The sequence below is a fragment of the Malaclemys terrapin genome, chromosome 9 (genome assembly GCF_027887155.1).
Source record: "Malaclemys terrapin pileata isolate rMalTer1 chromosome 9, rMalTer1.hap1, whole genome shotgun sequence".
In the NCBI taxonomy this organism is placed as follows: Eukaryota; Metazoa; Chordata; order Testudines; family Emydidae; genus Malaclemys; species Malaclemys terrapin.
The window spans coordinates 78280540-78305163 of NC_071513.1; the positions used below are offsets into that span (position 1 = coordinate 78280540).

Below are 24624 nucleotides of genomic sequence, written 5' to 3' on the forward strand. Positions count from 1 at the left end.
GAGAAAAGGGAGCTAGTGAAGGGATGCAAAGAGAGGAGGGGTGACGTGATCAAAGCGAAGGGCTAGCAAAATGATCTTAGTAGCAGCAGCATTCTGCCCTGATATCAGTGGGGCAAGATTACATGAGAAGGACCAAACAGAAGGCTGTTGCAGTAAATGAGATGTGAGATGAGCATGGACAAGAGTTTTTAGGTGTGTGGAGGGATAGGAAAGACTGTGCCTCAGCGATGTTATACGGACAGAATCTGCAAGTCTTAGACATACTTGAATGTGAGGCCTTAGGGGGCCTAGTTGAAGATGGCAGGCACCCAGGTAACAGCCTGAGTGACAGGTGCAATGACCCCCAAAACTTAAAAAAAAAAAATAGATTTTGCTCCATCTACAGTAGCTGTATACTGTATGACCATCTGCGCCCATTGTACTATCTGAATTACACACACCCTCCATCAATGGTGAATGACATGAAAGTCCATTTAATGTGGTGGATAGTGGAGGGGAGGAGAGTGGAGACTTTCCGCTTTGGAATTTCCTGCCTGTGAAGGCAGTTGGCAGGCCACAGAAACCCATGGCGACTCTGTCTAAACCAGGGTCGGGCAAACTTTTTGGCCTGAGGGCCACATCGGGTTTCATAGATTGTATGGAGGGCCGGTTAGGGGAGGGGGTCATGGCCCGGCCTCCACCTCCTATCTGCCCCCCCCCCCAGGACTCCTGCCCCATCCAACCCCCCTGTTCCCTGAGGGCCCCTCTGGGACACCTGCCCCATCCACACACCCCGTTCCCTGTACCCTGACTGCCCCCAGACCCCTGCCACGCAATCCAACCCCTACTCTCATTCCTGACGGCCCCCAGGGACCCCAGCCCCATCCAACCACCCCTTCTCCCTGTCCCCTGACAGCCCCTGGGTCCCCTGCCCCTTACTGCCCCCTGCCGCCCCATCTAACCCTCCCTCCTTCCTGACTGCCCCCTGGGGACCCCTGCCCCATCAACCCCCTCTCCTTCCTGACTGTCCCCCCGGGACCCTGCCTCCATTCAACCACCTGTTCCCGCCCGACCACTCTGACCCCTATCCGACCACTCTGACCCCTATCCGACCACTCCGACCCCTGTCCGACCCCCACCCCCTGACCACCACCCCGAACTCCCCTGCCCTCTATTAAACCCCACCTGCTCCCTGCCCCCTTACCACGCTTCCTGGAGCACCGGTGGCTGGCGGCACTCCAGCCGCACTGCCCAGCTGGAGCCGGGCCACACTGCCGCCGCAACCACACAGCTCAGAGCACCGGCTCAGGCCGGGCTTTGCAGCTGCGCTACCCCAGGAGCTCACAGCCCCACTGCCCAGAGCATTGTGCCGGCCGAGCTGAGGCTGCGGGGGAGGGGGAACAGCAGAGGAGGGGCCGGGGCGAGCCTCCCGGGCCAGGAGCTCAGGGGCTGGCCAGGACGGTTCCACGGGCCGGATGTGGCCCGTGGGCCGTAGGTTGCCCACCCCGGTCTAAACCCACCTAACGCTGACCTATGGCTGAATAGCATATGCTGAGTGTGCTGCCTAACATACAGAACTTCCTCCAGTGGTTTTTGTGCCTGTTTGTTGTGTTGCAATAAGCCTCTTATCCAAAATGTTTGATTTGACTAATGGATGATTAACGAGCACATTTCTTTCTGAAATGCTCCCCATTAGGTATGAACATCTCCATGTAGGCACACTGGGCGAGATTTCTCCTCTCTCTCACTTAAGGCCCCATCCTGCTCCCCTTAAAGTCAGTGGGAAAACTCCCATTGACTTCTGTTGTGTGAGCCTGGAAACAGATACATCACAGATCCAGGTCTGGGTAATGACAGGAACATGTGTATCTTGGCATGACATAGAATGGAGGAGCTTATGACTGCCCCAAGGGAACTCTCTGGGCATTCAGAGCCAGAGGGAGCCATACAGGAAGGGCACAAAGTAGTGAGGCTCTGAAAGAGGCAGGTACCCCAAACAATGGATATGATTCACTACACTCCCTGCCTCCAGCAACATAAATATCTGCGGGGTTTTATTGACAAAACCAGCAACTAACACAACTTCTAGATAAGTGACCAAATAGCAAGTGTGAAAAATCAGGACACTGCGGGGAGGAGGGGCGGCATGGGAGTATAGTTGCCTATATAAGACAAAGTCCCTAATATTGGGACATCTGGTTACCCTATTCCAGAACCAGTACCCTGAATCACCACCTAGAGATGGATCACAAGTCCCACCTATCCAGAGGGCACTTAATGCACTGATATAGCTCCACCAGTTCACTGGGAACCACAGGTGTTCAACGCTTTGGGTTTTGTCCGGCGGAGGCAGCATCCCATCCTCGGCCCAAAAACTCGTGGAACTGTCAGTCCCAGTATTTTAGGTGCCTTCCCCAGCTAGACTTTCAGTGGTATGAGACCAGGCCCTTATGCTGGAGTGAGAGGAGAATCAGACCCACTATATCTTTAATTGTGAGTTACTTACTTTTAAAAGCAAAGCACTGAAAATTCCCATGGCATCAAATCCTGAGGCCATTACGTGACACTTTGAGCCAAAATTCTCAATGCAGCCAATGGGTGTTTGACTGACCAAAGGCTGAGTAAAAACTGAGTTTGCAGATGAAGGATCTCTGCTGTACTCCTCTTAGGAAATGCTAAGCACCCTGAAACTCTACTGAAGTCAGTGGAGATGCAGGCATTCAGCAGCTTGCAAGAGTTCATTCCAACGTAGGAACAGGCCCTCACATACGTTTTTCCTGAGCACACAAAGTAAGGTATGTGGTATTCTGGGAGTTCTGCATAACCTCTTTACTGAATTTAAGATGGATTTTATATCACGTAAAACATATTTTCCTTCCAAAGCAAAAAAACCCCCAGAAAATTGAATGAATACTACAATTTTAAAACGTATTATCTATTTAAATAGCAGTGAGGATGTAAGATAGAGCTGGAGCTTTCATATCTTAATCATATGATCTGGCAATTGATAAAAATGTGCTAGGGTTATTAAAAATATGTGAGTTTCTAATTCAGCCTTTCCTGGAAATGGCCTCATATTGTGCAGCACAGCTTCCAGAGGTTACAAAATAAACATAAAAGTCAGCCTTTCAAATACAAGTATGGAAAAACACATTGCCCAATCTGCAGAAAATGTCTGCTGTCTTCTGGGCAATATAAGCCCTGGAAGGCCATGGACGCCGGCACCACCACACCCTACTCTGTCAGGGGAAAAGGTCACCCCACTGTGGTAGGCACAATGAAAAACAATCTGTGGCTCCATGGCAGGGAGTGAGACTTGCAGAGCTCTACAGGGGAGAGAATGTCACGTAAATAAGCTCCTCCTGGTAGCTCTGCATCTTCCAAGTCTCAGGGCCGCACAGTTTGTGGAAGTGAGAGCATCCCTGCTCATGACAAAAGACATGTTTTTAAACCACAAGAACCATATGGTGCTACTTGTAACATTCTGCCTTGTCAGCCAGCCTAGGTTTAACACACTGGACCTACTGCCTTATAATTCTACCTGGTCCACAGACATTGCTAAGTGCATCCTTTCATACTCCTCTAGACTAACTCCATTTTTTTGAAAAAGCAACAGAGCGTCCTGTGGCACCTTTAAGACTAACAAAAGTATTGGGAGCATAAGCTTTCGTGGGTAAGAACCTCACTTCTTCAGATGCAAGACTGTGAGGTTCTTACCCACGAAAGCTTATGCTCCCAATACTTCTGTTAGTCTCAAAGGTGCCACAGGACCCTCTGTTGCTTTTTACAGATTCAGACTAACACGGCTCCCCTCTGATACTTGACACCATTTTTTTGGTGGATTATTCAATGTAGAAAGTTAGAGCCTGCTTTTGCTATGACTTACACCAGTCCTACACCATTGTAACTCCATTGACTTCAGTGGAGTTACTTCCCCTCATGCTGGTGGAAAACAAGGTAACAGGCACTTAAAGTACTACCATGATTGTGAGCTAAGGGCCAGCCTCACTCTTTAGTTTTGATCACAATTCTCAACATGTGCTTCTTTAGGCAGGTAGGGTCATCACGGTTTAAAAGCACAGCATGCAACTGTACATCATTTATGGCCTAATCTTTTCAAACAACAGTGGAATGAAATACAAAATGGTGATGGCTATGGTAGCAGAATGAATAGAGATTAAAAACTGATTTCTCCGAACATTTTTTTCTGATAATCTCTTAATTTGTACAATTTAACACGCTAGACTTGATCATCTCATCAGTTGTTCTCGTGCAACTCCTATCTGTCTATCTATTTACATGGCCCTCATTACCATGATATGTGAGCACCACAAGTATTTAAGAGGAATAATAACCATTGCAAAATATAAACTTTCCCTTCATAACCTGTCAGAGCAAATTTAACCAGACAGTTGATTTTTTTCTGCCTGTGAAGGAATGTAGGAGGTTAAGGTTCATTGTGTATGTGCGTGAAGAGCTATTGAGGGAAAGCTAAATCCATGAAATAAGTTTTGCAGTTGGTTGTGAACATTGTGAAGTTTGGGGTCATCCTTTTCTTTCATGGGAATGAATTTCTGGTGCCCAGGAATGTTCTTTCTCGGATCCTCACAAGCCTTTCCCCGCCTGAGTTCAGTCAGAGTCCCAAGTGCACAGCTGACAGAATGACCATGCCACTTGGATTTCAAAAAGAACCAGGAAAAAAACATGGCAAACTAATAGCAATATTACTACTAGGACTGCTGCTAAGAGTAAAGTAATATGATCTTTGTCATTCTTGTGCTTGTTGCAGTCTTTGACCAAAAATGACTACAATTTTGTGTACAGTCAATTCTGTGTACATTGCTCGGAAAAAGCCACGTAAAATACAAATTGTTCTGATGGGCCTTCTCTGTGTTCCTGGATGGGTGTGCTAATGGCAAAGATGGTATTTATCCTGGTATAGACAGTGGGCCAAATTCAGAGGCAATGTTTAAGGTGGCATCAATTAGATTTCTTTTATGCTCAGAATCTCTTGCACTCCCTGAGACATACTTACATTCTACTCATGTGTAGGAAGGTATATGTTAAAACAGCCCTTACCCTACTCTACCCACTTACAACATTTTAAACAGGTTAAATGCACTGGCTTGGCTCCCATTACACATGGGTAAATTAGCTGTAAGTAGGTCTAATGGAATCTTATAGATTCCAAGGCCACAAGGGACCATTGTGATCATCTAGTCTGATGTCCTGTATAACACAGGCCTTAGACTGTCCCAAGAATAATTCCTAGAGCAGATCTTTTAGAAAAACATCCAATTTTGGTTTAAAAATTGGCCATGATGGAGAATCCACCATGACCCTTGGTAAATTGTTCCAATGGTTAATTACTCTTACCATTAAAAATGTATGCCTGTGTGACGCATGGCTAGAAAGGGTTAAACATCCTGCAAAATAAATAACCCTCAAAAGACATGTGGGGAAATAATGTTTGTGTTTTTGTGTATTTACATATGTATGAGAAGGCTCTACAGTAATCTACAGTCCCTGTCTATGCTGTATTCTAATCATCAGAGGTCAAAAGAAGATCCTATCATTTAAATGAATTGTAACCACATGATATCTCTGCATTCCTCTCTCTTTGAAATGTACTGTGAATGGTGGAGGAACGAGCAAATGGCCTTATGTTAATTCGTATAGCTAAGTACTGGTGATGGACCTCCTTCAAAGTCATCCTAATTACCTTTTGTTCCCTGAGGAAATCCCAACTTGTCAAAGAGGACATGCAATTGTATAAAAGGTCCTTGGGTCCTGATTCTGTCATCTCAGATCCGCTTAGGCTTCATCAGGGGAAGTTTGAGTCACAAGACTGAGATCCCAGTTATGCTGGTACGCCCTGCATGTGAGATTTGGACATTGAACTATAAACTATGAACTATTTCTGAAAGAACTCTTTGCAGCTACAAAGCTCACTATCTCTGCTATGAATCTGCACCTAAATGAATTGAACTCTTGTCTGTATGTACATTGATCTTTTAACCGGACTCTCTCTCTTTTGTTTTTTAATAAATTTTAGTTTAGTTAATCAGAATTGGGTGTAGCGTGTATGTGGGTAAGATCTGGAATATTCAATAACCTGGGAGGTAATGTTTCCAATCCTTTGGGATTGGTAGAACCTTTTCTTTTATATAATGAAATAAGATTTACAGAAATTTTCATCATATTTGATGTGGGTATCTGGGTGGAGGCCTCAGGCTGAATCACTTTAAGCGAACTGTGTTGTTTGAACTTCTGAGTAACCAGTAAGGTAATAAAGAAGCTGTTTTATGCTGGCTTGGTAAATCTAAGTATTGGAATATCCACTAGCTTTTTGGGGTTTGGCTGCCCCATTCTTTGCAGTTCACCCTAATTGAGTGACCATAGCTGGCCCCCATTGGGACCCCAGTCACACCTTATTTCCAGTGTGAGAGAGATACCTTCTGTATCTCCTGTGAATATAAGTGAGTACTGCATAGGAAATCTATGGCCTTATTAAACATTATATTCCTCTAGTAACACAGGCCAAGATGAAAGGTTTTCACTTGCAAATCCTAAACAAAGCCTAAAATTGCTTGGGAATCCTTTCTCCCCCAATAATTCCTTCCTATAGTAGTACATTTTCACCTGTGTTGTTGTTTCTGTTTGTTTTCCTAGTTTATTTCATTTCTATAGAATGTATAAATTATTGTGCAATATGGGTTACATTCTATCCATAGTTTAACTGGTGTAAATCCAGAGAAACTCCATGGACTTCTGTAGAGCTATTTAAAATTTCACTTGTAAAACTTGAGAACAGAATTTGAACCGGAGAAAGATTATGGAAATTCTTACTGTTGATAGAAATGCTGATTGAAAACTAATTCTAGTAGATCTTAAAGCAGAGGTGGTCCACTGAAAAGCCAAATAAATCAATACTTGCTTAAACGTTACCTAAATAGTCCTTCAGATCTCCCCCCCCCTCTAAGGGACATATTCAGTTATTTTGCTCTTACGTATGCATATCTTTATCAGGGTATATGTCTCATCATTAGTTCAATTTCCCCTGTACTTTATCCATCTGACGTTTAAATTATGTCACCTTATAATGGCATCTAGAGCCAAACCCTGTTTTGTATGTCTTATCACACATTCTATGTAGTAAGGAGCAATTAACTTATCACCTAGTAAATTCAAGGAATAAATACTTGTGAATAATTTAAGCAAGTCCTTTTTTTGCAGTATGTAAGCATCTGATTTAAAGAGACCTTCTGAAACATCTGATTCTGCCCCCTGATGGAGACATTATGCTGGATTGGATGAACCACTAATGTGATGTAGTGTGGCAAATCTTATGTTCCTACTAAGAGTTCTAGCACTGAGAAGAACAGTGGGAATCCATTTCCAAAATTCCATACGCTGCTATCACTGAGACCTTTTGAGCTTTGCCTTCTGTTGTTTCCAATGTCTCTTAGTAGACCTTGTACTGGCCCTGTCTCACAACCTAGGGAACAGCTGACTTGCTGCTCCCACTGTTTCCAAAACAAAGAAGAAAAGAAGAAGAAGAAACTTATTTTACTGTTATCATGCCTTTCATCTCAAAATGACCCCAAAATAGAGTTATGGAAATGCACCTGCCTCTGCAATCAGTGGCATGCTGGACAATGGAAAGAGTTGCCCAGGGACAAGGGAACAAATTCCTATTTGGAAAAAAAATGCCACTGGATCTTTAATATCCGTACAGACAAGACCAGACCTTGTTTATTAAGGTCTCATCTAACAGCTCCCAATAGAATAAACAGTGTAGGAACAAATCCTGATCTCATTTATACTGGTGACAATCTGGAGTAATTCTACTGAAATCAGTGGAATAGCTCTAGATTACTCTGGGGGTAAATAAGAGCAGAATTTGGCTCCTAAAATCATCTTCTCAACATTGGAAGGATGAAAAGCTGATTTTCATCCTTCTCAGTTTTTAGTCATGATTCTACGTAGTGCTCATATGAACCCCAACCTGGTGATAACCACACTAAGCCATCCGTACTAGCACTGCTCACCCCTCAGCCTTTTTCAACCAATTTGATTTGTGCTGGAGCATTGAAGTATAAAGAGTTTGGAGACTAAAACACCTCAAGGAGAACAGAAGGAGGGGCCTCTCTGTGATCAGGTCTGAGTCAATCAAAAGTTTCTGTATCAGCAGTGTTCAGATTGAGAAGAGCTTCGGGGAGCCTAATGCAAAAAGAGCAACCATCCAATATGTGGATAGCATCCTTCACAGCACCACAGAGGCACAGTGGGCTGTCCTAGGCATGGTTGGTCTTGGTGCAGCAAACCATGCCACACCAGAATTGACTCCAGAGGGGACATGGGAGTCCACAGCCAAGTATCATTTTCATCCAGCCTGATGTAGGAGTTCCTGGTAGATTGTTCTGTTTCTTGTAACATGATCTCGTTTCATGGCCATGTTATACCGTGAGACAGCTACTCCATGGAGAATGTTTGAAACGGGAAATTGAATGGAGCCTTCCATATTGACCAGGCATCTGAATCACTGTTTTATTGATTTATGAGGTCACTTCTACAAATGAACTTGTTCTTTTGTGCCTCAAGCTATTATAATTATTTTACTCACCAGTTCTTGGATTTCCATATGCTGCCAATAAAAAACATAGTTTTCAGTGGGTATCTGCAGTTTCCAGCTATATACGTAAGCATGTTAATTTCTCTTAATTAAGGCAACAATAGGCATATTAGAAACATATGATTATCAGTTACCAGCCAGAATTCCAGACTGAGTGCTCAGTACTTGCCTGGCTCACAATATCTCATGGACAGCACTGCGTGGAAAAATCAGGAGATTGTTACTAGTATTTGCTCAATCTGGGGAATAGTTGGCTCAGGGGGTTAGCGCACTAACCTTTCGCCTGCAGAGTTTCAACTCTCGATGGTTGAACAGATTTTAATAGCCTTACACACCCTGAAAGTACATTACTCCTCAAGCAGGCTCACTAAAGTCAACTTGAATAAAGGGATCAGAATCTGGCCTGAAGTCAGATGTGAAAATGGGTTTTGTAGTTTCCTCCATTAACCATCTGCATCACTGGGAGAATGACTGTACTCAGTTCTACCGCCAATGTTGTTAATGATTAAAAATTAATCATTATGATGTGTAATGTTTATTTATTCCTTGTATTACAGTAGAACCCAGAAACCCCATTCTTTGCTTAGTAGAAGCAAAGGCTGGAATAGCAGAGTTATATCTCAGTAATGAGTCATACTGGGGAAGCCCACACAGATCCTGACACACCTTCTCATACCTGTGCTTATTGTCCCTCGCTTGTATAAACGTTACATTTAGCCACAAAGAAGATTTCTAACATCACAACTTTTGGCTTAAATAAACACTGTCAGGCTTGGCATATGTGAAACGTGACCTGTTTTTTGTTTTTGTAAACAAGTGCTGTTCTTTATACACACTAGGGCAGATCCCCCAGTACAGTAAAGCTCCCTTACTGCTCTGATGGTGAAAACAGCCCTAAAATTGACAGATTGTGCCACTTGAACATCCTCTGCCTAAGGAAATCTTTGGGTTGTGCAATGACGTGGTTAGTGGCCTTTATGCTACCTGCCCTTCTGGCTTCTGATGCAGGGGACTCGGCAATTGAAAAGGCAGGCTGGCTGGGGCCCTTTGCAGTCAGCAGCAGCCCGTGTAAATTAGAGCAGCCCTGAGGCACAAAACTACTATGAGAAGAAAACTTGTTCAAAGTTTGAATGAAAAATACTTCAAGGGTATTCTTTTGGGAAAAGTCACCTGTTTCTGAACAGAACTCAGAATTAGATGTCACCTTGGAGATTTGACTAGAATGGAATCCTTGACTTTCTACCAGCGCTAAGCATTAGTGTGAAACTCAGGAGAAGAGGGTCATATTTAGGGGCTAAGTGTGAAGGAAAAGGTCTGAAGTTTAGCATATGTATTAAAAGGCCCTGAGGTCTGTTTTTAACTGAGGCACTTGTTTGAGGGTCATTCACTTTGGTTTGTTCCACCACATTTTGCACATGGCCTAAACCCTATTTGTAAGCTGTGCAGCCTGTTGTGTGCTAGGTTTCCTGGAGTGGGAATTAAAAAACGCTAAGGACCAAATTCTGCACTATTACACCCAGGAAACACCGTTGGGATCATTGACATTTTCATGGATGTAGTTCAGAGGATACAGCCAGATTCAAAGACCATTGAAGTCAAAGGGAGTCTTTCCATTTCCTTCAATGGACTATCGATCTGGCCCACAGTTTGGCTCCACCACTCAGTATTTAACTGAAGAGACTAGCAGCTTTACTGAGGTCTGTATAGAAAGTCCCAGATATCCGGTGTGAGCATGAACTGGGTGTTCTGTAAAACCAGGTTGGATTAATTGGGGGCTCCTTACTATGATTGCCCCAAACTCCTGCTAAGGGGCATGGAGGGGACATATTACATATCTCTTTTTGTAATGGGAAAGGTTCTCATAATACACATAGTCATATCAACTTCAGAATTATAACTATCCACAAATGATATCTCAGCACTAAGGCTGTGATCCTCCAACTTGTGCAGATACACACCTGTGCCTGCATGGAGCCCACACAAAGTCAACAAGGCTCTTCATGAGCTCAGGGATCTGCCTGCCACAATTCTGCTTGTAGGATTAGGATCTAATGCGTATTTCTGTTTAAAGGGCTCAACCTTACTGTATTCACTCAGACAAACCTCTAACTGATTTTAAATGTAAGTTTTGCCTAAGTAAACAGTGTGGTGTCGGACTCTAAGAAATCCTCCTTTAAGACAACAAAGAAAATCAAAAACACAAAAAAGGAGGACATTCAATGACTCTTTTCTAAATGCCCCCATTACGCCAGGATGCTAATGGCAAAAAATGCCTACGTAAATTCTGATTCTGATTGTGCACTAATTCTTAGGAGAGTTCAAAATAAGAAATGCTTATTAGCTTGACCATCCTAAGCCATTTACTGGGGGGGATTCCTGACTGCAGCTGGCTACAACCATCACAAACTGATTAATGACATGTTTTCTTTTCAGTGACAGCTAAGAATTATTTTCCAATGTGGGCATGGACAGTGTGTTACAAAATTGACCATTGAGAACCGAACAAGCTATTTTCCAATAATTGGACTCCACATAACTGACGGTCTAGTCTGCACTGGTAGAACATTAACAGAGGCTATTGGTCGTCATGGTAAAAACAGAGGTTGGTCTGACTGTAATCTCATTTATGGGGGGGTTCAGAAAATTGACATCATGGTAGTGAGAGCTTATAAGTAACTGGAGCACTGGCTTACTAACAGACTGCAGCCTCTCCGAAGGAAACATTCTATAGGCTGTATTCCCCAAGGGCAAAACAGAATTGGATTTTGTAAATTATGCTGAGACACCCCTGTTTAAAACACTGACAAGAATAAGGGATTTTCATTTTTCTTTAGTTTTGTTCATAATTTTGTTTAGAAAGCATGTGCTCCGGTGGTTGTGCCAAGTGCCTGGGAATCACCCTCATTCCTCTGGCTGTGCTATGTACTCTAGCTAACATTTTGCTGTTTTTCCCCGGAGGAGAAGTCGTAAGCAATAATGAACACATCACAGATGAAGTTTGGTACTTTGGAGGGATGTTGGGATCCGGTGTATTGGTGAGTAGACAAATCCTGAAATTTTCACTTTTATTTTCTAAAGTAAAAGGTTGGGTTTTACTGTAATTCCCCTGCACTTCAAATACAGTACAACCAACATTGCACATGATTCTTGATGGTGCACTTTGTTTAATAAGTAAATAGGCAATTTAAAACTTGTTTTGATTTAGTAATTAAAAATTCAATGTAGTGATAAGAAAAATAAGACACTGGACTAATAGATTAAAACATAAGGTTAACTCAGAATGGTCCAACCTAATCAAACTGTATTTTTATTGTTGGTAGATGATCTTTCCTGCCTTGGTATTTTTGGGCCTTAAGAATAACGATTGTTGTGGATGCTGTGGTAATGAAAGCTGTGGAAAGAGGTTTGCGGTAAGTGGAAAAGAAGGATGTGGCCACCCCCCCCCCCAAAAAACAGCCAAATGGTGACAAACAATGACATTTATATCATGTCTGTCCATATATATTTATGATGTTTTAAAATGTGAATATGTAGTGCATGTGTTTGTTGTCCATAGCACAAAGTGAAAAATCCTGGTATCCTTTTGTGCCCTAAGCCAAGGATTATTGATGTGCCAAGATGTCGTTGTACCAAGACCCCTTGATAGTACCAAGACCACATTTATCATGCTGCCTTGTTGGCATGCCAATGCAATACAGCTGTAGCCCTGACATGGCTTGTTAAAAGTGGGTACCAATAAAATAAATTTCCTAAAGACCCACATTTTGCTTTTCTCAGATGAGGGGACAGTTATTTTTTTTCTTTTATGACAGATGTCTTTTGCTCCATTACAGTCACCGTATAGCTTTACTGTGGACCCTACATAATATATAATGTGGATCTTCTGAAAAATATTATAGCCATTTCCATCGTACAGTTATTTCTTCCTTTTAGCAAATCCACAGCACACCATAAGAAAGCCCCTCACTACCCAACAATATTAAGCAAAGGGCTGAAAAGGGTGGTGGTATGGAACGTATGATAGCAAAATAATAGGTTAAAGTAACAGTCTGTTGAAAGCAGTGTTGTTGTAGTCGTGTTGGTCCCACGATATTAGAAAGACAAGGTGGGTGAAGTTATATCTGTTATTGGACCAAATTCTGTTGGCGAGAGAGACAAGCTTTTGAGCTATACAGAGCTCTTCTTCAGGTCTCAGAGAAGAAGAAGAGTACAAGAAGAAGAGCTTTGTGTAAGCTCAAAAGCTTACCTCTCTCACCAACAGAAGTTGGTCCAATAAAAGATATAACCTCACCCACCTTGTCTCTCAGCGTGTTGAAAGGCAGCTGTCAGGAAGCAGGTGGGGCATATAGAGTGGTTGCTTCGAAATAAGATCCAGCATAAATTGTGCACCTCAAATTGAAGTTTAAAAGTCGACTCAGTATCAGTGCCAATTATAGGGCACGATACAGAAGCACTCTGCAGGACTGCATTTTGTTTGGTAAGAGTTCTCCAAACTTTTAAGTATTATGACTTTTAAGGTGGGGGGGGGGGGGAAATTGTATTTCAAATGGAGGCAGGTCCAAACAACCCCCCTTCACCTCCCCCAATCTGAAAATCCCTACACTGCACCACCACCATATTTTGGGGAGCTGAGATGCAGAGTCCAGTTCAAACTTTTTCTATAATGGGCTAAATTAAAAATATGGATCCAAACACCCTGAAGACCAGGGCCGGCTCCAGGCACCAGCCTGGCAAGCAGGTGCTTGGGGCGGCCGCTCCGGAGAGGGGCGGCACGTCCAGGTATTCTGCGGCAATTTGGCGGACGGTCCCTCACTCCCGCTGGGAGCAAAGGACCTCCCGCCGAATTGCCGCCGCAGATTGCGATCGCGGCTTTTTTTTTTTTTTTTTTTTTTGGCTGCTTGGGGCGGCCAAAACCCTGGAGCCGGCCCTGCTGAAGACATAGAGGAATTTTGGCTGTGGAGCTGAACTTTTGGGCTTAGGCTCATTTCTAATTTCAAATGCTACTTCCTCCATCGTACACAGTGGAGGGGTGGAGCAGCTAGCACAGGAGATGACGTAGCTGCCTCCATCTACTCTATGCCTGTGGAGACCACTTCTACTTAGGGTTGGCAGACTTAGCGGGCTGGAGAATTTGGTCCAGAATCTTTGTAGAAGAATGCACTTCTCATACTCAGTAGACTAGAATGGGCCAGATTCTGATCTCAGTGGCCTGGTGTAAATCCAGAATAACTCCACCAAAGTAACAATTACTCCAGATCTGAACACCTTCCACTAGTGCATTAAGTGATGTGACTACGCATCTCTCACATGTTGTTTGTTCTTTCATCCTCTCTCCAGGGCCCTGATCCTGCATCAAGACTCACTAGCACAATCCCCTCACGGCTGTGCAAAGTTCTGTTGATTTAACTAGGGCTCTGCGTAGGTGCAGTGGGCTGCAGTAGTGGATCCCAGTGTAGGTTTAGGGTCCAAGTCAAACTTTTCTTCTTTATTGCTAAATTAACGCTGGAGGGAGTTAATTAAGCTTAGGAGCCACACATTCCATCCCATGACATCTCGCTGCCAATTTTCTGTCACAACAATTTATTATCCCAAATCAGTTCAGCTGTTGGAGAGCTTTTATATCTACCACATATTTTGAACTGTTAAATACATTTAATGCTTTGTGGATAGATTTTACCATCATTTCACCTAGGCAACTCAGTTGAATTTAGCTGGATTGTATACCTGAGAACAGAATTTGTCCTTTCATGTTAATTTGAACACCAGGCTTATGTTATGAAATTAATATTGTCTTGGAATGATTTAAAGATTTGATTATGTGAAAGTAACAAAATGTTTTCGAAGTGCAAGCAAAGGCTTTGGTTCCTCAGTGATTTTTTTTTTTTAAATAATCATGAAGAATGCCAGAATAACATTCTTGGAAAACAAAGTCTTCATTTAGCCACAGAATAGATGCAGCATGAGTAGTAGAAGTATTCCCACCTACGTCCTTCAACTCTGGTCTAAAAGGGCCTTAACCTTTTGGTGTAATATTGTAGTCCATACTTCATGTCCACTCAGTCTTTTGCCTCTCAACTGAAAGTGCCATCTCTGCATTAGTGCCAGCTGTGACGTTGGTTATGATGAGCACAAATACACAATAGGAAGTAAAGAATGTGAAAAGGGAGGGGAAATTTACTGAGGCAGAATATAATTAACCAAACCAAAATTTGATCAGGACACCAAAATTAACAATTCTGCTCTTGCGAAATGTGCCATGGCATCTTCACAAACAGTTGGGACTTCAGTTTTGGCCATGATCTCATCTGACAGAACATTCAGTGTGGCACAGTGCCCCCGGACACCAGACAGGGTTAGTACTGATTGAGGGAAGAGTGCCATATACTGAATCACCATTACCACTTCCTGTAGTATCAAGGTGTTCCTCTGAGGTCTCCTATGCAAATACTACTCCAGTCTGACTTGGTTTAAGCTTCTAAGGACCAATGGGAATTGCAGCACAAAGTGCAATGCCTGCAGACATGCAATGTACATTAGAGTCTAGTTACATAATGCATTTATCTTAACTGTTCAGAAGTTAGGGTTGAGACTGTACTACACATTCACTTAAGCAGGATACATTTAATTGTTTGTAAGAGGTCAAAAATAACGTAATCTTTTTCTGTCTCTATCAGATGTTTACTTCTATAATATTTGCAGCAGTTGGACTTCTGGGAGCCGGATACTGCTTTGTTGTGTCAGCGGTTGCTCTAAATAGAGGCCCTAAGTGTAACAATGGCAGTAATTGGAACTATCCATTTGAGAATGGGTAAGATATTGCACTGCATCATGCATGGGTTAGCTAGAAAAGATGTGATATATTCACTCACTGAAGCAGTACTGCGATAAGGAAGTTTGTGATGTAATTTCTAGCTTTAAATTTTTTGTGTAAATAGGGAATCGCACACAATCACATTACTGAGACTGCAATGTGGCTGCCTGTTGGATGAAGTATTGCCGTATACTGTGACAGTACATGGCTACACAATATTCTAGAATAAGAATACCATCCCCAGCTGAAACTAGAGGTTTCAAAGAGCCCCAATTAAGATCAATTTACCACTTGTCAGTTTATTCCTTAGATTTTTAAAGCAGTATGGGGGGCTAGACTATAATCATATGATTAAGAGTGTTTTTAATGGGAATCTCAGATCTGAAACTGAGGCTGTTAATATTTAAGAGTTAGTCTTTATGTAATTTTATTTTGGTTATGGAAATTGGAGGGTGTTGTCCACACTATGTAGCTGAAACTTCTTTGGTATCATGCATGTGTGTCACTTGTTCATATCCCTGGATTCCTTAAGTCAGCAAAGTTCAAACTGGAAATAAGATGCCCATTTTAACCATTGGAACAGATCGCCAAGGGATGTGGTAAATTCTCTATTACTTGGAATCTTTAAACCAAGGTCAGAGCGCTCTCTGAATGATGTATTGTAGTTCAGCTGAAGGGCGTTGGTCAAGGTGAAGGAACCACTGAATGAAATCTAGGGCCTGTGTTATGCAGGAGGTCAGATTAGATCATCATAAACATCCCTTCTGATCTTAATACTGTTACTCTCTAAATTAACAGAGCATTAGGCGTATCCAGAGGCAATATTAAAAAAACAAACCCAAACTGGGTTTTGAAATAACCTTCACATTTTCATTGAAATTGGCAAAGTCCAGAAAATGGCAATGAGGTCTGTCATTCCATCCTTATCTCATTGTACTGTGCCTCAGGACTGGCTTTTAGAACAGCCAGGGACGTGTTTGTGCTGCTGTGTTATCTAGGCACGAGATAAAATACAGGTGACTTGTCAGCATTTGATGGTTTGTTAGAAACGTTATTTCCCTTTTCTCATTGTAGTAGAATTTCCTTTGTTTTGTTTTAATAACAATGTAAAACCATAACAATTAAGAAAAATATTTGGGTCTGAAAATTTACCATTGTTTCCATGTTTGCAACTCCCATTGAAAATCATTTAACATTTTGTAGCACTGAAGTCAATGAGAGTTGCATCCTCTAATCCAGGGGTCGGCAACCTTTCAGAAGTGGTGTGCTGAGTCTTCATTTATTCCCTCTGATTTAAGGTTTTGTGTGCCAGTAATACATTTCAATGCTTTTAGAAGGTCTCTTTCTATAAGTCTATAATATAGAACTAAACTATTGTTGTATGTAAAGTAAATAAAGTTTTTAAAATGTTTAAGAAGCTTAATTTAAAATTAAATTAAAATGCAGAGCTCCCCAGACCGATGGCCAGCACCAGGGCAGTGTGAGTGCCGCTGAAAATCAGCTCGCATGCCGCCTTCGGAACACGTGCCATAGGTTGCCTACCCCTGCTCTAATCCAAGGTCAGACTTTGGTGCTTAGAGCGTTGAAATCTATCTAATCTATCCCTGAGATGAAATGAGAGCAATCGATATACACTAAGGATGAATTTAGCTCCCCGTGTTCTAAATGCAACCCTATGATTAATGATACGATTCTGTCATGGAGGTCACGGATTCTGTGACTTTCTGGGACCTCCGTGACTTCTTCTAGGGCAGGACTGTGGAGTAGTTGTCAGCCCCAGGGCTGCCAGAGCAGGGGCCAGCCCTAGAGCAGTGGCCACCAGAACAGCTGGCCAGCAGCCAGCCCTCAGGACACAGAGCAATGGTCACTGGAACAGCAGGCTTGGTCAGCCCTGGTGCCATCCAAGCAGTGGCCATCATGGCCCACCCCAGGTCCACCAGAACAGCAGCTGCCGGAATAGCTGACCAGCCCCAGGGCCACCGAACAGCTGACTGGTGGCCCACTGCCATGGTTCCCGGTCCGCTGGAGCAGTGGTTGGGGCTGGATTAGCCCCTCCTGGGCTGGAGCAGCAGCGGTCAGCCACTGACACAGGAGCAGTGGCGGGGCTGGAGGAGCTGTAAGCCCCGGCAATGCTCTGTTTGTCCCCCCATCCCAGGATATTTTTAGTAAGTTATGGACAGTTTGTGGGCTTCCAGGAATTTTTGTTTATTGCTCACTGTGACAGGGTCCCCCAGGGTGCTACTTGGAACTGGGGTACCACTGGGCCCTCTGACCCACCAGCCTGGGCTCCCTATCACACTGTGACAAGCTGCAAAGCCCTCCAAGCTTGCACTTTCACCAGCATTCACCCAGGTAGGGACACACCAGCTGCAGTCACATGCAGGCTCTCTAACCGCCAGCCTCCCAGCCTAGGACCCCAGAGCAGTACCGTTCTGCCCTGGTCAAATCTAGCCAGTGTATGGGTTTAATACACATTACACCTCTCCCTCAATGTGACGAGAACCATGCACGCTTGTGGTAACCAAGCTGAGATTTTCCCCAGAAACCTTAGTCAAATGCACAATGGTTTGGATTAAAACATAAAATAAGTTTATTACCTACAAAAGATAGATTTTAAGTGATTATAAGTGATAGCAAACAGATCAAAGCAGATTACCTAGTAAATAAACAAAAACGCAAACTGAGCTTAACATACTAGATAGGTAGGATATGAATTAGCAAATTCTCACCCTGAGTGATAATCAGGCTGGCAGATTCTTAAGGCACAAGCTACATTAGCTTTGTAGCTTGGGTTTCCCAGGTATACATACACAGCCGCACATTCCATCCCAGTTCAGTCTTTGTTCCTCAGGTGTTTCCAGGTGTGTTGTGTAGGGAAAGTGAGGTACCATCATGATGTCATTTCCCCCATTTATATCTTCTTCCCACTTACTGGAAAGCTTTTTTGCTGTGACCTGGGTCAAACAGTTCCCATTGTGTAGTGCTATCTCTGAGAGGTTTCTACGGTACACAGTCTTGTGTTTATGTGCATTTCCTCAATAAGCCATTAACATTGTTTGGCCTTTTTACTGTTGTACCTGAAAAGCTGCTTGTGGGTGTTTTCAACTTCACAACATGTTTCAGTAACACATACATAGCCAAACTTCATAACTTCACATATGATGATAGCACATACAATCCAATGAGATATTAATGTCTAGCAGATCAAGACTTTTAGAATGATACCTCACAAGGCATACTTTATACAAAACATATCCTAATTATATAACAGTGGTGAATAAGGGGGTGCCAGGGTGTCACATCTGCGACCTGTCCCTGACTTTTACTAAAAATATCCATGACAGAATCTTAACCTTATCTATGATATGCATATGCATATATAGATGTACTGAATTTACCACTAGATGTCAGGGTTGCTCTATACAACTGCATAACTGGAACTGTGTTTAGTAAGAAAAAACACTTGACTTTCAAAGAAAGAAGGATACAAGTTTGGGTGATCACTGAACAGGCAGATCTTTGGCATGGATCTTATTTGATGGTCCTTCTCATCTTCTTCCTTGCTTTAATCCCATTAGCTGGAGTCCACCCTACAAGTCCTCACCCTCCAAAGTGCTCTGTTTGATGCCATATCCTTAATCACACCAACATGTCTTCTTTTATGACATCCTACCACTTCTTGCTCAGTGTCTCTGTCTTTTTCATTCAGTCTTGATCTGTTGGGCCCTCTTACCCACACTGTTGTCAGGACTGTGCTTTACGTGACCCAAGCCATCTGAGCCCGCACTCCCTCATTTTTTCATCTATGGGTGTTTGACTTTGTCTCTAACATACACATTTCTCACATGGTTTTTTCTGGCTTACACCACTCAGCCATCTCAACATTTGCATTTCTGTGGAACAGATCATTTGCTCATGTTTCTTCTTTGTCCAGCACTTACCACCATACATTCTAACTGGATGGACCACCATTTACTAGACTTTCCCTTTTACTCTTCCTGGTATCTTCCAGTCAAATACTACACCACTTACCTCTCTCCATCTGAGCCAGGCATTTATTATCCTATCTCTAATTTCAGCCTCCATTTCCTCATTTTTCTGGATTCTGGAACCCAGACACTTCAAATTTTGCATTTTTTGTATTGTCTGCCCAGCCAGTTTCAAAGATAACTCTTCAGTGCTCACATTACTGAAATTACATGCTATATCCTCTGGTATTTCTCTCTGCTTATTTTGATCTCTCATCTCTCCAACCCATCTCCCTGTTTATTATCTAGACCATGTTTCTACTCACTGCATAGAACAATATCTACAGCTAACAGCATGCACCAAGATGTCTTCATTTGTGAGTTTGTTGTGAGGGTATCCAGGATGAGGATAAGCAAGAAAGGGCTCAGTGCTGATCCCTGATGTACTCCCACCTTTATCGATAGTTCATCCATTTCACCACTAGAAGTTTTAACTATTAATGTTGCATCTACATACTTGGCGTGAACAAGCTTCATATGAAGTTCTGGTACATCTTATTTGACAGTTCTTGCCTGACAAAATAAAATGAAGTATATAATTGCCTTCAGAACATATTTATTCTTTCTTTACCTGCTCTTTGTTCATGCTGTAGTCAGCGAGATGATGTCAATGTTTATAAATGCAATGGAATTATTTGAAATCAAAACTCTTTCATTATTCCACAAGCAGAAATATAAAGTACCATTAATAGTGATGTGGAAATTATTTTAGAGTCAAGTGGATACAGTGACTCACTTTTCAGATTACAATAACAACAAACTAGTAGTAACACTAGTACTGCATTACTGATTTACATTGACTTCTATTGTCTTTCTCATATGCTTTTTTCTTTTTTACACAGGAATTATCTAAGCAATGACACCCTGTGGGCCTTGTGCAAATCACCTGAACACATAATTCCCTGGAATTTGACCCTCTTCTCCTTGTTGCTGATAATGAGTGGAATTCAAGTAGTGCTTTGTGCTATTCAGGTTGTCAATGGACTCATTGGAACAATCTGTGGGGACTGCACCTGTTGTGGATGCTGTGGGGTAAGCAAATTTGTGTCTTCCTCATGTGATTACATTAATCAATAATGCATGTAAATATGCTTGCCCCACGTAATAACTTAATGTAATTGCAAAACTCCCAAGTGTGTTATGGAGAAAGGATTTCAATGTTGTTTTAAGTGACATACTGTGGAAGATTTAAAAGATACTGTGCCAGATTCTCAGCGCTGCTAAGTTCCCTTTGCAGTGCTCTTGCAGCTTAAAGGGGACTTAAAACTGCCCTAAGTGGGCACCTGGGGATTTCCTGGTCATAGGGGAATCCCTAAATGGCATAAAGCTGGTGGAGCCAGCTCTGCATCACCCCCTACCAGCCCTCATGAGGTACAGGGAATGTCAGAAGCATGCTGGCGATTGGTAACGGGTGAAGCCCAAGCCCACTGCGCTCTAGTGAGGTCTACCAGCACAACCGTTCTAAGGTGGATTTTGCAGTTGGTGCAACTTAGACCAGCCCTGAATCTGCTCTAAATTGCAAGAGGGGCTGAACCAGCCCCACACAGCCTCGGGATAATGTGTACTGGAATAATTCCAGTTCAAACCCTGAAAGCATTTGCACTTGCTGAAAACATAATCTGAGTCTCTGACAAATTACAAAGATTGAAACAATGCACATTTACAGAGCTTATCTAAGATTCCCACAGGGCTTGCAAAATAATAATAAAATCCATTAAAACTCACATGAATATTAACCAATATAAGTGATCTTTGTATTTTTATCCTTCTAGGGAAATGGAGCTATTTAAAGAGAATGAAGACTGCAGAAATCTCTTCATATGAGGAGAATCCCTTTAGAGGCACTTCTTTTGTACGTTACTTGGTGAGCCATGTTCCTCTGCACACACGCTGACTAAGAAGGTCTAGAATGAGGGGCATTTCACGCTATTGCTACAAAGCCCTGACTGCCCTTCACATGCCATTTAAATCCCACGTCCTAGAATGAATTAAGTGGCTGTTCAGCTATTACACATATTTATTTTTGTAAAACAGCTTCCATTTGAAAATAACCTCTTCAGAGTGGATGTTCATCATCTCTTATGAATTAGCTCTCTGACTGGGGACAGATAAATGCTTCTAATACAATTAAATTACAACTGAACTTGTATCTGTTTCTTTTTTGACACTTATGAAATGAAAATGAGACAAAGCTGTAACTTTCTTTTGAACTCTAGAATAAAGTTTTATTTGTTTCTACATAGAAAAGTGAAGATTTCTGTGCTCCAGACCTGAGATAATTAAAATGCTATTTGTAAAAAGACTTTGTGTTATTAATGATTTTCATTTGAAGTCTAATGGGATTTTCCTTTTCGTTGACTGTGATTGACACACAGCATCGATCCTGCACAACATGATTATTGTGCATATAAATACAAGGGCAAAAGCGATGAGCACACTGGGCAGTGTGGAATGCAATCCTGCAGGAATGAGTGTGTTGTCACTAAGCCCCCAAGTTATTCCTGACTCATATCAGGAATTAAGCCAAAAAGGGAAATACATAACAATTTAATATGATGATGATGATGATGATTTTGCTTATTCCAACATTGTCTTAGTCACCCACTATCTGTCTTACTCCAGTCACTTCAATCAGAGATGTAACCATAGACACACATGAGCTAGTTTAGATTGATCTAGTTTGAATAACAATAGCAGCGAATCTGCGGCAGCACCCGCTAGTGCAGGCTTGTACAACCATTACTGACTGGCTTGATTTCTATTCATTTCTGTAATTCAAGCTAGCTAGATCAATGCTAGCTCGGGTACATCTACACCCATGCTGGTGTGTCATCTCTAATTGCATGGTAGACATAGACTATCAACTAATGAAGTCAACACATGGGACTGGAGACTTACTGCTTACTTGTTCTTTTTTCTACTTGCAAAAGGCAAAACTGATAGCTACAAAGATAGCGACAACTCTGCATGCTGGTCATAGGAGATCAGTATTGCCCTTAGATGCAAGTCCCATAGAAGTCAATTGGCCAAATCCTGCAGTACTTGTTCAGTCAGAACTTCCACTGAAATCAAGAAACCAAGCCATACAGATCTTTCTCAGTCAAAATTCCCACTACAGTCAATGGAAAGTTGATCAGAACAAGGACTACAGGATGTGGCCAGTAGGAGTTATGCCTGTGTATCTGGGCTTGAACTGTTTGCAGAAGGAACTATAATACTCTGCATAACCAATAACTTCATTTCACTAGAAGAAAAGGATTGTTTTTTCCCCTCAAAGGTATGGGAGAAGAAAAGATCCTACCTTGTCAGCTACTTCTCAATGAGGAGTATTCTTCTTCATAGGCCAGGTCTACACTATAAACTTACATTGGTATAACTACGTCGCTCAGGGTGAGAAAATCCCGGTGTAGACGGTGCTAGGTTGACGGGAGGGCTTCTCCTTTCCACATAGCTACCGCCTGTCAGGGAGGTGGATTAACTTTGCCAGTGAGAGAAGCTCTCCCATCAGCATAGTAATGTCTTCACTGAAGTACTACAACTGCAGCATTTTAAGTACAGACCTGCCCAAAGTCTCTTCTGCTCTGTTCAGAGCCCCTCCTCCACCACCCAGCCCTTTTGACCCATTCAAGTCCCACTTGTCCTTTGCTCCCACACCTGTGCACTTCCTCATGCACCGTGTGCTTCTCTCACTTCCTGATGTTCCCCTTTGTCCGCAAATAGCTAAATACTTGTTGTATTGGCTGACATGAAGGAATTTGGCACCTATGTGCTACAGCAGCATTGGTAAGGTGCCTAAATGACTTAGGTGCCTGAGTCCCATTTTCTGAAGTGCCGTAGGCCCAGCTCCTCAGAGCCATTGAGGCTCCTCCTAACTTCACTGAAATCGGTGCCAATCATTGGAAGCTAGGAGCCTCAATGTCTCTGAGAAGCTGGACTTTAGGAAACTGGGTGGCTGGCCCTTTAAGGGGAATGGGGCCCAGCATCCCTTGCAGTGCTGCCAACGTCAGTGACTCTGTCCCTACCAAAGGGAAAGCCCAGGGCCCCACAAAACCATAATCCGTCTCCGATACTACTGCACCTGTGACTGATCATCTACCTCCCAGCTGAGACTAATCAGATAATATAAAAGCCTGCAGGTGGCTCAGTTGGGGGTGGAGAGTTGTTGTACTCCTGTTAGCACCTATTGCAGGCGCTGGAGCAGGGTGATTCTCAGGCAAGTAGCTGGTGGGAACCTGTAAGGAATAGCTAAGACCCTGCAGAAGATCCCGGGTCCAGGGAAAAGACAGGATTTATATGTAGAATTTATGTTGAACTGTTTCATTGTAAAGGACTGGTCTGAGAAAGAGGCCCTGAACCAGAATTTGGGTGCGGTGCCTTCCTGGCCTGGGAAATAAGCCAACAGCCCCATTCACTTTCAATGCAATTTAGGCCCCCTAAGTGACTTTTGAAAAATGTGGCATGTCATTTAGGCACTCCCAAAAACTTTACCCAGTGAGATTATGGTTGATGGTGTTTGTGGCCAGATTTAGGGTGGAGTATCAGCCCCTATTCAAACGTAGGTTTGTAGAGGTAAATGTTTTCAGTCCCTAGAAGAACTGTGGTTTTTGTATATCTCAGTAGCAACCTGACCAGTTGGTCATGGACTCTGTGAGAGAGCTCATCTGCCGGAGTTCTTTCCTGGGCCAAAATGATAGTGGACAAAATGGAGGCCTAAAGAATTATGACGGAGGAGACGTTGGGGGCAATAACTTACCATAGAAAGCTAAGTGGTACTGCACAGTGATGGTTTTAACAACTACTGTAACAGAGATCCAATTGCCAGAGGTAAAACTCACAAATAAGCTAATGTAACCCTGCTATGAACAAAGTTCTTTAGGAGATAAGATCTTTATTTTAAAGGAACATTGCAATGTTGGATTAGTGGTGGAAAGGCAGTGTTCCAATGCCTCCTACCTCTTCCCCAGGGACCTGGTGCCTTTCCTACCAACCCCCAAAAAAATCTCTGATAGGAGAAGTTGCTCATTGACCTTAAAAACACCAGGGAAGGAGAGAGAACCAACAGCCATCAGGCTTCCTTCAAAGACATGTGACGGAAAGGAGGGGGTTCTGTGGCCTTGGGGCCTTAGAATGCCTATCAGTAGGGGTGAAAGTGAGCCGGTACAGGCCGGTAC

At 42.8% G+C, this 24624-nt stretch overlaps 1 protein-coding gene across 1 annotated transcript; it reads left to right on the top strand.

Annotated features, from left to right (window-relative positions):
• The first annotated feature begins 11252 nt into the window (after nt 1–11252).
• Nucleotides 11253–21574, top strand: TM4SF4 (transmembrane 4 L six family member 4). The gene is made up of 5 exons (XM_054040800.1): nt 11253–11649; nt 11935–12024; nt 15289–15422; nt 20296–20485; nt 21226–21574. The coding sequence occupies exons 1-5, from the start codon at nt 11476–11478 to the stop codon at nt 21241–21243; spliced, it is 606 nt and encodes a 201-aa protein (XP_053896775.1). The 5' UTR covers nt 11253–11475; the 3' UTR covers nt 21244–21574.
• The last annotated feature ends 3050 nt before the right edge of the window (nt 21575–24624 follow it).